The sequence below is a fragment of the Eschrichtius robustus genome, chromosome 9, assembly GCF_028021215.1.
Source record: "Eschrichtius robustus isolate mEscRob2 chromosome 9, mEscRob2.pri, whole genome shotgun sequence".
NCBI lineage: Eukaryota > Metazoa > Chordata > Mammalia > Artiodactyla > Eschrichtiidae > Eschrichtius > Eschrichtius robustus.
In genome coordinates this window covers 33736745-33752989 of record NC_090832.1, presented here as the reverse complement: position 1 = coordinate 33752989, position 16245 = coordinate 33736745, and the positions used below count along the sequence as shown (strand labels likewise).

General features: G+C 34.2%; 1 protein-coding gene across 2 annotated transcripts in view; it reads left to right on the top strand.

Moving 5' to 3' along the window:
* LAMA2 (laminin subunit alpha 2) overlaps positions 1–16245 on the top strand; it is a 623525-nt gene that overhangs the window by 367949 nt on the left and 239331 nt on the right. For both annotated transcript variants that reach the window (XM_068551053.1, XM_068551052.1), the window contains exons 15-17: positions 3916–4027; positions 9632–9745; positions 15856–15983. In XM_068551053.1, the coding sequence (XP_068407154.1) occupies positions 3916–4027; positions 9632–9745; positions 15856–15983 (354 nt within the window). The remainder of the gene's footprint in view (positions 1–3915; positions 4028–9631; positions 9746–15855; positions 15984–16245) is intronic.

Below are 16245 nucleotides of genomic sequence, written 5' to 3'. Positions count from 1 at the left end.
TATATAATTATGTCTTTTCTCTTCATCCATCACCTTATCTGTATTTCCCACTCATAACAATAAAGAGGAATAGCCAGCTAAAACATTTGATTTAGTTGACAAATCTTTGACAGTTCATGCATCTCCAAACTTTAGTACTTTATTACTACCAGCATTATGTATTTAAATGAATGCAGCCTGTATCAAGAAAATAAAATGACCATATTGAAGGGAGAAAAAGAATAAACTGCAGCCTTCTTCATGAGTAGCACTAAAAACTGTTAAACACATTAAAATCCCATTTAACAAATAGAACCTAATGAACATTGGGACTGCTCAGTGAATACTAATGTGGAATATTGCTGGGAAAGATGTTTGAGTGTTGAAATTTCTCATAGCTCAAAATGGTTACATAGATTAAGGAGAGGAACATCTGTTGTTTCAAAAGACAAATGAAGGTTGGCAGTTCATTGAAAATATTTTGTTTTTGTTTTGTTCTATTTTAAATTGTTTCTTAAAGCAGTCAATTACTCATTTTTCTATTTTAGAACATTCCAGTACTCTTTCTTTATGTTTTGCTCATTAATTTTATATTGAAAATCCTGGGATTATATCTATATACAATTGACCAGGCTGCTGTTTAGTAAGTTGTGATAGTCTTTTGTATGATAACCAACTAGTATAGTAATCATGAACTCTTCTAATTCTGAAATTGAAGTGATCAGAAATACAAGTTTGTCATGTGACAGTCCATTAATTGCAGGCAATTAGATGTCACAGTAAATTCAGATGAGTTCTGGCCTCTGGCCTCAAGTCCTAATGCTAGCAGTTTTCAATTTATTTTCTTTGTTAGATAAAACAAGTAAGTTTTCTTCTACTTATCTGATTTTATTCATCTGAAATGTGGATCCTGGCTTCAGTGTATCATTTGTTATGGAGTATGTTACACGTTGTTTGTAATATAGCTACATTCCTTTCATCTATCCATTTATTTATTCATTTATGTATGTATTTGGTCTTGTATCCATCCATTTATCCATCTATCTGTTCATCTACCCACTATCTGTCTATCCTTCTATCCATCCAGAGATTCATCCATCCAACAAAAATGTGTTGAGCATGTATTGACGTGATCAGGCTAGGAAGAGAGATGACACAACAGGGTCTCTGTTCTTAAGGAGTACTCATAAACTCATGTTAGCATAAACAAGTACTATCCTTATTTTAGTAACACTTCCAAACCATTTGTTGTGTTAAAAATTGCCAGATCTAGGAATTTCACTCCTAGTTGTATACCCCAAAGAATTAAAAACAGGCACTCAAAAATAGTTGTATACAAATGTTTATAGCAATATATTTACAATAGCCAAAAAGTAGAAATAGCCAACCATCCATGAACAGATGAATGGAATAAGAAAATGTGGTATATTCATGCAATAGAATATTACTCATCCATAAAAATGAATGAAATACTGCTATGTGTTATAACATGGATGAACCTTGAAAACATTATGCTAACAGAGAGAAGCCAGACACAAAGGGTCATGTATTATATATGTCCATTTGTATGAAATATCCAGAATAGGTAAATCCATGGAAACAGAAGCAGATTCTCAGTTGCCAGAGGTTGGGGGAACAGTGGACTAGAGTGTGACTGCTTGATAGATACAGGGTTTTATTGTGGAGGGGGCAGGGGGCTAATGAAAGTGTTTGGAACTAGATAGAGATGGTGATTGTACAACACTGTGAATGTATTAAATGACACTTTAAAGTTGTTTATGTTATGTGAATTTCACCTCAATTTAAAAAATATTGCCAGTGACACTTCATATACAAGTTTATTTGGTGGAAAAAATTACCATTTGAAAATTTTTTTCAATCTCTATGTAACCTGAACACTGTAAAACAGTGATTTTTAATGCTTGTAGGATTAAGAAAATCGGGGTAAAAACAATAAAGATTTTAGAAACTTGTTGCTGAAAAGCTTAGGACTTGGTTAAAGGTTGTCACTTCTGAAGATACATTTAATGAGCTGATTAACTTTGTTCTCTGGCTTGATTACAACATAGATTCTCAAACTGGCAAGCTCTTTGGTAATTGTGAATCGCCAAAAAATAAAAATCTACCACCACTCTTAAGAAAGCAACTAAAAATGCATACCCTAGCAAGAATCAGTTACATCTTTTTTATGGTTAAATAATGGCATATTATGTATTATGGAGATCTGTCAATCATTTTAAAAAAACAGTAATTATTATGAATCAATAGCAGTCATTTAATTTTGTGCTCTTAGAGTTTATTTAAAATTTATTTTAATACATTAAAATGACAAAAATCTAGTTTTGGGGATGGAAACAGTATTTCTTGTACTACTCATGTAGTCATTTTGATCCTGTTGCAAGAGTAAATATATGTTAATAAAATGCCTAACATTTTATAACCACGTATATGAGTTATATACTATATCAAGAACTTTACATTCATTATTTCATTTAATCCTTTAATCAGTCTCATCATGTATGGACTCTTGTTTTATCTCCATTACATAGATGGTGATATTGAGGCCGAGAGATGTTAAGTAATTTTTCCTAGGCTACGGGACTGGTAAATGTCAGAGACAGGATATGAATCTTGATCTGTCTGACTTCTGAGTTTGTGTTCTTAACAATGAAGATTTTACATTTTATTTTTTTTAATGGGAAAAAGCCAATAAGACACTAATGACATTTATTTAAATTGGTTTATATATTGGTTGCATATTTGGAAAGAAATACATACACACACTATACATATATACCACTTACGTAACAGCATTTTTCAATTTGGCCAAGCCAGCTTTTCCTAGGAATAAGGAATGATACCAAATCTCTGTGCTAAAATCACCAGATTGTACAGAAGTACCAATAAAATGAAGCCCCTAAGTACAGAAAACAGTGAATTTAATTTAGGCCCAAAACAATTTAGGAAAATAGTTCTAATTCAACTGAGCATTTGAAAAAGTTTCACTTTTACCTACCAACATGAAGATCTATCTCTGAGAAAAAGCAACCAAAATAATTTCCATCTTTCTTTTCTTTCTTTTTCTTTTTTTTGCTTCCATTTTTCTTTAAATTTAAAAGGTTGGACTGAATATTAATAATATGTCCTTCTGCTTTTCTAGTTTAAATATTAAAAAGAAGTCAGTCATATGAATGTTTTCTGTTTTAAAAATTCCTTCAACTATGTTTTTTTTTTTTTTTTTTCTTGGCTGTGTTGAGTCTTCGTTGCTGTGCACGGGCTTCCTCTAGTTGTGGCAAGCGGGGGCTACTCTTTGTTGCGGTGTGTGGGCTCCTCATTGCGGTGGCTTCTCTTGTTGGGAAGCACGGGCTCTAGGTGCGCGGGCTTCAGTAGTTGCAGCACGCGGGCTCAGTGGTTGCGGCGTGCACGGGCTCTAGGGTGCGCAGATTCAGTAGTTGTGGCTCGCAGGCTCTAGAGCCCAGGCTCAGTAGTTGTGGCACATAGCCTTAGTTGCTCCGCGGCATGTAGGATCTTCCTGGACCAGGGATCGAATCCATGTCCCCTGCATTGGCAGGCGGATTCTTAACCACTGCACCACCAGGGAAGCCCCTTCAACTCTGATTTTAAACTCTGTATCTCAAAAAAAAAAAAAAAGGCGGGGGGGGAGTCAAAACACATAGCCAAAAACCAAGAAATGAGCAAGAATAGTCATATCTTTTCAACATTTGATTGTGGTACTGGTTGTGAGCACTTTTAACTGGGCTGACTTTGCCTAATATGATGAATGACCACAGCATCAAGTTATGGATATTCATTTGCCTTCTTTTTCAACATAAAAACTTGCTTATATTTACATCGTTGTTTCTATACTATTCCTCAAGAGATGTATCACCTAGGAGTTTGTTGCTTATTGACCATTTATTTTTCCTTCTGCTCCAGGCTGAGCTCTGTTGGCCTTGAATCTGCTGTCCCCTATCCTACTGACAGAAGCATTGCAGCAGCTGTGGAAGTTTGTCAATGTCCATCAGGGTATACTGGCTCCTCCTGTGAAGTAAGTTTGCAAGAATATAGTTTCACTGCATTCTAAGTTCCTTCAGCATTATTTTCCATAAACTATTCTAAAACAAGCTTAGTTTTTTCATCAAGGATTGCACAAATGATAGTGTATTATTAGTTAGAGAAGAAACTCCAATATCTGCGAAAAAGTCATGACTTTCAAATAGTGTTACTCATATAATGCCATCTTGAGATTAGGTTTCCTGTAGAGGTATTTTGCCTTATGGCATATAGCTAAAAATCTGATGTTTTTTTAAGTGTTTGTTTTCAATTTAATCTGTTGATAAAATAGGATAAATGATGGTGGAATAATATTTCAATATATTTCTCTTTCATTTCCACCTGAGTACGTATGAGGAATTTAGCACCATTTCTTTTCTTTTTCACCCTTTCCACATTTTTTAATCCTATGTACCACATTCTTTCTCTACTTTATTCCTAAGAATACAACCGAATCACAATCATCTGAAGGACTCAATCTTTAAAATGTCCAGAACATAATATATGGAAGAAATACCTTAATCTAGAAAATTTCCTACAGGTCTTTGATTTGTTTAGCACCTAAAGTTTGAGATATTTATTGCCGTCTCAATATTCTAGATTTATAATAAGATTAATGTTCCTTACTTAATATCACATTGTGTCTTTCTAAGGTAATAATTTTTATTTACTTTTATGTATTTTCTTTAGGTAGTTTGAAAATTGATTTTACTTGAAATCTGATCAAAAAAATATAAACACCATTTCCCTGATAGAGGGTATGGCTTGCGGATAAATGGGAACTTAAATTCTTTAAAAATGGTGCCTTTAAGGAATCATCTGACTGTACCAAGATGTTCCACTTCAGCACACTACCCCATTATGCCATTTACAGAAATACCCTAGGCCTTGCTTTGTCGTTTCTCTTGTACTTTAAAATAATGCATGCTACGAGAGGATACTCAGGGCTTAGAGTCATACTGGTGACAAATGTGTTTTCTTTAACTGGGCTCAGATTCACCTATCCGGAAATAAAACTATATGTAATTCACTGTCACTTTTCCAAAATTCAAATAGAGAAGAGAAAAATAATCATGGAAATGAATTAGCTCTCTCAACCCAAATTTGATTTTACATGTAAAATAAATACTGTACTTGATGAAAAGTATTTTTTTATTAAGAGCCTAGCAGTTTTTATTTCAAACCAGAAAGCTCTCTTTGAACCTTTATGTTCTTATTTCAACTGAAATAATAAGTACCTTGATTCTATTCTTGGTTTAACACTTATTCCTACATTGTTTATTCTCAGTGCTCTTCATCATCTTTTATGCAAATTTCAAATGCCCATTGAATCTAAAATTGTCTGAATATTAGAATTATTTAATTGGTTATGCATTTTGTTTCTTCTTTTCTTTCTTCAAAAGTATTTATTAAGAATCTTTGGTAAATTCTGCCCTAGATGCTGAGGGGATTATCAAGAAGATTACATCACAATCCCTGTTCTTAAAGAGCTAACAGTCTGTTTAGGGAGACAGAACAAATACCTATGAAAAATTGGATCACAGCCCTATATAATTAAGGCTCCAGTAACTGGTACAGAACTTAAGTGCAATAATCTTTCAAAGAGGTGAGCAATTCCAGTGGAGAGAGACGTCACAGAAAGTATCCTAGGGTGGAAAAACCTCAAATTGGATGCTAAATAATGGTAACAATTAGGTAGGAAGAGAGAGAAGCAAGCGAGTGTGGAAGAGTCAGAACAAAGAAGCAGAGTAGGGATAAGAAAACCTTCCTGTGCCTCTCACATGATAATTGATAAATAAAGTTACTTTGGAATCCATAAAAGAATTTAGTTGAATCAGAAGACAATGAACTCTGGAGTTTCTCTCTGGCTTCTTAGTTTTTTCTACTCTAATAATTCCTTCTTTTCTTTATTGAAACTTCCTATCCTTAAACTCACTATTAACTATTCCTATCCTTTCCTAAATTCATTTGCTTTTTTATTGAGTTCCTAAGGCCAGGCACTCTAGTTTTGTTATCACTAATATCACTGGATCCTTTAAAAGCTGAGTAAACTCCAAAGACTATTAATGTCTTAATTCTAGCTTACCAAAAACACATTCTATAACTCCATTATAAAATCATTCTCTTCTGTTTTGTTTGGGTCCACAGTGTTGATTCAGAATCCTTTTTTTCTCATTTCTACTTCTTATAAATCCCCCCACAGTTCATCTTTCAAATATTTTCATACTTTCCTAGTATCATCATAATTCATTTCACTTGACAAGTGGAACAGGTGAGGAAGTGAAAGCAAAGTTTGGTACTAAAAAAAGGTATTTTAATTCAAATCTCAGTTCCCTCTTCTATATGATGCCACAAAGAAAATTTAGATAAATATGATAAATTCCATGAAGAAAATAAACAGGGTGCCTTGACAGAGGTACTGAGAATGGGTATAGGAAGATTAGACGGGAGGGACTACTTTATGAGAGGTTGTCAGGAAGGTTTTCTGAGGCGGTAGCATCTAAACTGAGTTTAGGGTCAGCTTAGGTAAAAGGAGCTGAGGAGGAAGTGAAACAGAGTTTGGAGTCAGCAAGGAGCTGAGTGGGGGCAGGTATGGCTGGAGCTTAGTAAGCAAGTAAGAGAGTGGCACAAGGTATGATTGAAGGAGGCTGACCATTCAGAGCTTTGCATGCATGATAAGAACTTGCGGTTTTATTCTAAATGCAATGGAAAGAAGGCTTTAAGCTGGGTGATGCCATGATCTGAGTTATATTTTTTTGAAAAAGTCATTATAACTACAGTGTGTAGAACATATTGTACATGGCAGGAATGGTAGGAAGGAAAATGGTTAATATGCTACTGTGGTAGAATGCAATGATGATAGTGGTTTGTTAGTATAATGACAGAGGATGTAGAAAGACATGTGTTTATTCTAAATATATTTTGGTAGTAGAACCAATAGGACTTACTGATAGACATGCCATGGGAGAGTTGAAAAAACTGAAGATTTTAAAAATGAGTCAGATGATGAGCTTGAGCAATTGGATGTGGTGCCATTTACTGAGCTGAGGAAAACTGGGAGAGGAACAGTTGTGATGGGGAGGATGGAATCAGCAATCCATTTTGGAAATATTAGGTTTGAAAGAGCTATGAAGTGTACTGTCAATGTCCAATGTAGGTCCTGAACTCAGAATAACTGTCTGGTCTAGAGATATGTATTTAGAAGGAATCATCAACTAGGGGACTAAATAAAATGACCTGGGAGAACCCGTGGAAAGAAAAAGAAAGTGACTAAGCCCCCAGGAGCTCCTGACAATGAGAAGTGGGTTGAAGCAGAGGAGACAGCAAAGAAATGGGGTGGAAACTTTGGGACTGTAATATCATGGAAGTTTCGAGAAGAGGACTTTTGAGGGAGATAGGAATCAACTAAACCATATCTTGATGAGAGAGCAATAAAGTGTTGATTGTAGAATTGTTCATTGGATTTGGCTCCCTGGAATTTGGTGACATGGACAAGAGCAGTTTTAATCAAGTGGTGATAGCACAAGGCTGATTAGGATGGAATGAAGCATAAAAGGGAAGTGAGGAAGAAAAGACATTTTATTTTTTTTTAATTTTTTTCTTTGTTTAAACTTCTATTGGAGTATAGTTGATTTACAATGTTGTGGAAGTTTCAGGTGTACAGCAAAGTGAATCAGTTACACACACACATATATATATATATATATATCCATTCTTTTTAACGCAGTCTTACTGAAAAGAAAAACAGGTAGGTAACTGAAAGTTATAGGATATTAAGGAAGTAATTTTGTCTTGTTTTTCTGTTAGCTGATTTTTGACGGAGATACTAGATCGTATTTTCAAGCTGATAGTAATGATCCAACAGAAAGGAAAGCTATTACTGATGCAGCACAGAGAGGAAATATTGGGAAGACAATAGATAATGGAATACAGATTACAAGTGCAGTGATATTCCTTTGAGAGGATGAGGAATCCTGCATACCTGTTCCAGAGGGGAATATGACAAATGGAAATATACACTTATGCTTGTGGACTTGGTAGTGGAAATTCGGCTTCCAGTGGCTTTAATTTTCTCTGTGACTAATGAGGTGAAATTACTGGCTAAGAGAGAGGTGTAAAGAGTTGGGAAATTTGAAGAAAGAAGATGGGGTATGAGCAGTACATTTGCAGATATATATATATATATATCACTTATTAATGACAATTCCATGAATATTTGTCCTGAAAAGAGTAAATCAGTTCTCTCCTTGTTATCAACACCCTTAATTTCTACCCCCTTCTGGACATGTAGCTTCACTAGTTTTTAGAAATATATATTACATTACAAAATCTCTTCTATAATAAGTCTAGGGTAACAACATTTTTAATGAGGAGAAATTATTAGAAGAGGTTAGAAAATTGACACCTTTTCTGTACTGTGCAAATTAAGAAGAAATTTGTTTTGTTTTCCTTTCAGATATGAAGTATCAGCTCATCCTTTTTTTTTATGTGTTTGCTATCGATGTTCACATTTAAGAGTCCTCATATCCTGAGGCAGTAGGAACATTTCCAACAATACACAACACAATTCTGTATTCTTTATTACTTCAGTGGTTTCTCTCGTTTCCACTTTCAACTGGGAAAAAAAGGCCTTTTCATGATATATTATGTCATAGTTAACCATCCAGAAATATGGTAAATAACCCACAAAATGCAATTTTAACTTGATGGAGATCATAACCTCCTAGAGGGCAGTGAAGTTTGTCCCCTTATTTTGCATCCCATCCAACTTATAGTGACCCCAACGGAAGAGAAACTTAAACATGACGGTGAACTGAAAGCCAGCACAGACACACAGATACTGTATGGCCCAAATACCCTTTTTCTAATCAGAATTCTATTTTTGGATGGTAAAGTGTTTCACACTTAAAAAGGAAATGATAGATATAAGTAGAGTTCTAGTAGAATAATGCCATAAAATAAAATATCAAGGGAATAAATATATGGTAAATAAATCATAAACTATTTTGTGTAGATTTGAGAAAGCATAATAGGATGGAGGAAGTTGAGAATGAGAGGTGTAAATTATATATGTGTGTGATCAAATGTAAAAGCAGATGCTACCTTTCTTCCAAATGACTGCAGAGATTTTTCTGAAAGTGACAGAGTTATGGGCAGTTTGTACGTGGGAAAGGGAGGTCACTCCAGAGAATCTACATTCCTTGGAATGACATTAGGTGCTCTCTTAGGCTGAGGTTCTGAAGAGTCCATTTCTGTCGGCTGCTTTTTTTCAGTACTTTTTCTTCCATTTTCTTATCTGTGCTTTTTACTTTGAGACTGTCATGTTTCAGTTCTTTATATCTCTGCTTTATTTTGCTATTTCAGAAGAGACATCAAGCTAATGCTTCTTCTAATCTCATACCTGCCAATAATACTAAGGTTAGTACGAAGCTCCCATGTCAGGAGGAATAGCTCTGTAGCAATATTTCCATAATGGCAATGCTTTGACAAGCACATTTTCTGGGTTTGCTACCTAAATATTTTCCTTTATCCAATAAAGACAAAAAGCAAACTTTTAAAAAATCCCTGAGACTAACTTGAAGCCTTATCTTCCTTTCAGTCTTGTTGGCCTAGGCACAGACGAGTTAACGGCACTATTTTTGGTGGCATCTGTGAACCCTGTCAGTGCTTTGGTCACGCGGAATCCTGTGATGATATCACTGGAGAATGCCTGGTAAGTGCTTTCTCCTTTGGAGATGCTGATTGACAGGGCTGAAATCAGCTCAATAGGCCCTGCAATTCAGTTACTACCTTTGGGACCTTAAATACTTGAGTCAGGAAGTGATTTGATGGCACTCTTTATATTGCACTGAGTTGGAAGCTGAGAACATTCTTTCATATGTGGTCTCCCTGACTAACAAGCATTAGAAAGTGTTTATTCATATTAGTCTAAGAATTGAATTAAGATCAGATACATCATAGTAAAGCATAACTAATGACTGGGATACCTATCTACCACAAATATATATGGTTTCAATCCCTTCCATAAATCTACCAAAAAATAGACTGTATTTCTGTAGCAGAAAATAATTTATATCCCCATAATATGAAAAGTATAAAATATAACCTCTGTAATAGGCATAATTCAGTTTTTTTCACTTTGAAAATGAGGGAATACTACACTTTTTTTTATTTTCAAATGTCAGCATTTAACTAAATACAAAGCATCATATATAGATTAAAAAATAATAAATATATGCAATACATATTCACCAGAGCTGCTTACTCCTTCTACAATTAAGTCTATACTTTAACCAGAAAAAAAGCTCTGCAAAAGGCAAAGTACTTTCCATCCTGCTAAGAAGCTTTTGGATTAGAGAATTACACTGAATAGACCATTCTGATTAACTCAAGGGCATGTTAGTTTTATATTGTCTGACATGGCATGAAGCTTGAAACAACACTTCTCATTTCATTAGTCTTGCAGAAACACAATTTGAAATGGTGCCAGTTTAGGAAGATATCATACTCTCATTTCCCTGTAGAATTTAAGGCAGACTCTGTTATCTGTATTTCTTAATGTTCTCTCTTTCTCTTGCTCATTCTTCCCCCCACCCTTTTTCTTCTACTTAAAAGCTTCTGGGAAAAATCCAAAATGAAAATTCAGGGCTTTTGTTTCAATGTGATTTGGCATTTAGGTTTACTGATGCTCTTTCTGTTTTCTCTATAGAAGATTTTGTTTAATTGCATTGCAGTATAAAGCGTGATAGCCTTAATTTGTGGATCAGTAGATTTTTCAAATGGCATTGTTATGAATAGAAAGACTAAGTGATTTTCATTTTAATTATACAATAAGTCTTTTAAAATGTACCTTGGAAAAAATACTGAGTTACCTTTAAGCACTTTACTAACATGCAATAGGAAATATTCAGCCCAAACCAGATATAGATTTGCTTTACTGAAACCTAGAAAGACAAAAATAAATATTTCATGATACCAGACTTTTAATGTTCCTAATAGTAATATTTCATGTTGCATTCATTAAGTCTAAAATCATGCTGTTAGTTCATTTGGTTATGTAATATTTCTAAGAATGAAAGCCCATTGTTTTAGAATAAAATAGTTTCATCCAGCATAATTTTGGGAGGAAGAAGGGAGAGGATCAATGATTATGTGAGGCCTTCTACTAATGAAGCCTAGTTTACTGACTTTGTTTCATGGACAGGAAGATAGGAGGCTACTTCAAATAACACAATGAATCTTAGGGAAACAACAGAGATCTTGATGATAGAGACAGAATCTGGGGTGTTTTCTGAGATTCCCACTGTAGCTGGTAAATAGGTGATCATGTAACATATTTCTGGAGACTTTCAAATGCTCTTTATCTGAAATGGTATTGATAACTAAATGCTGATGTTCCATTTTGAGTATATTCATTCTAATGTGATCCACAAAGAGAAAAATATTTAAATGTTGCACATCAAAGGCATTCTTACTGTTTGGTTGACCCGCATTTTAGCTTCCTTTTCTTTTATTATTTATGCTTCCCCCCACCAGCATTAGACAGAAAATTTACAGAACTTACAGATAAACTGCTTTTTAGTTTGGCTTTGAAATCTAATTAGAAATTAACTGAAATATTTTTTGATATCAGATCAAAATCCAGACCTCTGTTATAGGGCGGACTTATTATATATTAAAAGGTCATTCTGACTCAGAGTACTTTTGAAGTGACCTAGGAAACTCTCAAGCCACATGGGAAGATTGGATACTTGTTCCTTGTCATTGTTCTTGTGATAAGCGATGTGAATAGACATTTGGAAAGTACTTTTGTAGCAGGACACCTGTAAAAATAACCAGCCCATCAGAGTGAACCTTTCGTCTTTTTCAGTTTGGGTTTTCCATTGTATTGTTGTCTAATATTGTTTTATGGTTTCAACTGCAGAAACACTTGAGTTTTAAGATTAATTTTATTTACATTAACTGAAATATGACATTAGGAAATGTAAGAAACTTCTACATGTTATTTTTCTTTCAAATCAGTAAAGAAAAGCAGGGTCTCTGTGTTGTGCAAGATTTTCAGTTGAGTTTTAGAAATACCATTTGCAACATGGTTAAAACATAATCAGTTTTATAATCTTATTTTTTAAAACCCCTAAGTCTTTGAAGATATAATTTTGATTGTGTCAATCTGACAATATGCAAAGAATATTGAAAAAACATACTTTTTTTTAGTAAGAGACAACTTTAAACTTGAAAACTGCAAGGAACTAATATGAAGATGAAATCAAAGAGGAAAGCCTTTCATCAAATTGGTCCATGTTTTGCACCTTCCATCCCAATGTGCTGTTATTTAGACAAATGTGGATAATAAAGTTAACACCTTTGCTACTTTGATAGAGGGTTGCTAAACAAATTTGAGAATTTTAAATACCTTAAAGAAAAACCTATTTTCAAGTATCACCAGATACTAAAGAATTACCTACTCACTGTCATGAAACTGTCATGAGATTTCAGAGCTTGAAAACTTCATATATTATGAGCTTAACTCCCCCATTTACAGAATGTAAGCAAGTGGATTATTGGATTTTCATTTAACATTGTCTACAATAAAGAATCTGTCCCTCTCCCCAAGGAATTTAACAAGCTATGTTCAGAAGTGTTTATTTATGGGTTTTTTAAATTAAATCCACTTACTAAGTGTAATTAAAATTGAGCTTCTTAAAAATATACTAAAAGAAATAATAATTCAGAATTTTCATTGAATCAAGCTGGCTATCTCATTGGTCAATCAGATTAATAAATTTTTACTTTATGCTTAAAGTGAATTTATATTTTGGCTATTAGCCATTTCCTCTACCTATTTAGTTATTGATGATAAAATTAAAGGTTTTGCAATCCAAGCTCTGATGAATTCTTTTGAAATGAGAAAAAAATAGCATTTTATATGCTTGTAAAATTAAAAATGTATTTCAGTCATAATAAATCCATATCGTATGATAGGTAATAGGCATTAGATACATTTTATTGTATCATTGGAGACTGAAGAAGTTATGTTTACATGATACCAAAACATCATTAAAACTTATCAATGCTTTATAGTCAATTTCATTTGTTGATTATCTGATTGCTCACCTTTACCAGTCTTGATCAATTTTGTGAACACAAAGTGGGTTTATGAATATACTTTAATTAATTTGAAGAAATCAAGATATAAATTACTTTATTTTGATTTTTTTTATTTTTGAAAAGAACATGGTTTCAAAAAATACTAATTGACAGAAAAATACCATTTCAATTTTAAAAAACAGTGTGTGTATGCAGAAAATTATAAGCCACTGATGAAAGAAATTAAAGATGATACAAATAGATGGAGAGATATACCATGTTCTTGGATTGGAAGAATCAACATTGTGAAAATGACTCTACTACCCAAAGCAATATACAGATTCAATGCAATCCCTATCAAACTACCACTGGCATTTTTCGCAGAACTAGAACAAAAAATTTCCCAATTTGTATGGAAACACAAAAGACCCCAAACAGCCAAAGCAATCTTGAGAAAGAAAAACGGAGCTGGAGGAATCAGGCTCCCTGACTTCAGACTATACTACAAAGCTACAGTAATCAAGACAGTATGGTACTGGCACAAAAACAGAAATATAGATCAATGGAACAGGACAGACAGCCCAGAGATAAACCCATGCACATATGGTCACCTTATCTTTGATAAAGGAGGCAAGCATATACAGTGGAGAAAAGACAGCCTCTTCAATAAGTGGTGCTGGGAACACTGGACAGCTACATGTAAAAGAATGAAATTAGAACACTCCCTAGCACCATACACAAAAATAAACTCAAAATGGATTAAAGCCCTAAGTGTAAGAACAGACACTATCAAACTCTTAGAGGAAAACATAGGCAGAACACTATGACATAAATCACAGCAAGATCCTTTTTGACCCACCTCCTAGAGAAATGGAAATAAAAACACAAATAAACAAATGGGACCTAATGAAACTTCAAAGCTTTTGCACAGCAAAGGAAACCATAAACAAGACGAAAAGACAACCCTCAGAATGGGAGAAAATATTTGCAAATGAAGCAACTGACAAAGGATTAATCTCCAAAACATACAAGCAACTCATGAAGCTCAATATCAAAGAAACAAACAACCCAATCCAAAAATGGGCAGAAGACCTAAATAGACATTTCTCCAAAGAAGATATACAGATTGCCAACAAACACATGAAAGAATGCTCAACATCATTAATCATTAGAGAAATGCAAATCAAAACTACAATGAGATATCATCTCACACCGGTCAGAATGGCCATCATCAAAAAATCTACAAACAATAAATGCTGGAGAGGGTGTGGAGAAAAGGGAACCCTCTTGCACTGTTGGTGGGAATGTAAATTGATACAGCCACTATGGAGAACAGTATGGAGGTTCCTTAAAAAACTAAAAATAGAATTACCATATGACCCAGCAATCCCACTACTGAGCATATACCCAGAGAAAACCGTAATTCAAAAAGAGTCATGTACCACAATGTTCATTGCAGCTCTATTTACAATAGCCAGGACATGGAAGCAACCTAAGTGTCCATCAACAGATGAATGGATAAAGAAGATGTGGCACATATATACAATGGAATATTACTCAGCCATAAAAAGGAACAAAACTGAGTTATTTGTAGTGAGGTGGATGGACCTAGAGACTGTCACACAGAGTGAAGTAAGTCAGAAAGACAAAAACAAATACCATATGCTAACACATATATATGGAATCTAAAAAAAAAAAGAAAATGGTCAGAAGAACCTAGGGGCAAGACGGGAATAAAGATGCAGGCCTACTAGAGAATGGACTTGAGGATATGGGGAGGGGGAAGGGTAAGCTGTGACAAAGTGAGAGAGTGGCATGGACATACATACACTACCAAACGTAAAATAGATAGCTAGTGGGAAGCAGCCGCATAGCACAGGGAGATCAGCTCGGTGCTTTGTGACCACCTAGAGGGGTGGGATAGGGAGGGTGGGAGGGAGGGAGATGCAAGAGGGAAGAGATATGGGGACATATGTATATGTATAACTGGTTCACTTTGTTATAAAGCAGAAACTGACACACCATTGTAAAGCAACTATACTCTAATAAAGATGTTAAAAAAAAATAAAAAAATAAAAAATAAAAAACAGTGTGTTAGGGAAATTGTTATGTGCCTTGTGGTTTTATTATTTATTGGTATACATTTTTAAGTTTTTCAATATTCTCATTTTTAAATTATGAGTGAAGCAAGGCCCTCGCAGCTGTAATACATTAGTGCATTGTCCACATCATCAGAGCCTACTGAGGTCCAAATTAATCTCTGATGTAAAAGGCCATAGTGTCAGAGGATTTGTAGGATTAGCCATAGTTCTCACTGAATCAGCAGTTTTAAGCTGAACAATTGATTTTTACCTAAATCAGGTACAATTTCCATTAAACATATATTATTAAGACTCTATAACTATACATACATACACACACTCACAATCACTTGTATTTACTTAAAAAAAAAAAACCAAAGAAAAAAAGGAAATACTATTTGCATAATGAAAAAAATTTATAATGAATTTCAGTCATCTTTTTGTAAGTATTCATATGCTGAAACTAGTGTGTAGTTTATAAGCTAGATATTAAATTAACTTGCAGTGCTCTTTCCCAGCTGTAAAATTGACCATTTAATGTGGAAAATTATTCTTGCTGGCGGGGAATAGACTAATGATTCTGTAGATCTATTTTTGGTAACATGTTGATGCTTGATACCGAAATAATAAACTCTGATGTGCATTTCTTCCTCAGAACTGTAAGGATCACACTGGTGGCCTGTATTGCAATAAATGTCTTCCTGGTTTCTATGGTGATGCTACTAAAGGAACCTCTGATGACTGTCAGCCCTGTGCCTGTCCACTCAATATCCCATCCAATAAGTGAGTAACAAACTTAACCTCTCCCATGAGCTGGGAATCCAGTTCTGCATGTGTATTTTTGATATAGAATTTACCCTTTCTCTTGTCACACATAAAAAAATAATAAATTTATGCATGAATTTCTCAAGAAGATACTGTGAGTTTTTCTAAATATAAAACATTTAAAGTTATGGCTATTTATTCCACAGAATTTTTAGTATTTTAGCTCTAGTTTGGGGGATTTAATATCTAAGAGACAGAACTCAAATAGGTTTTCTAAACC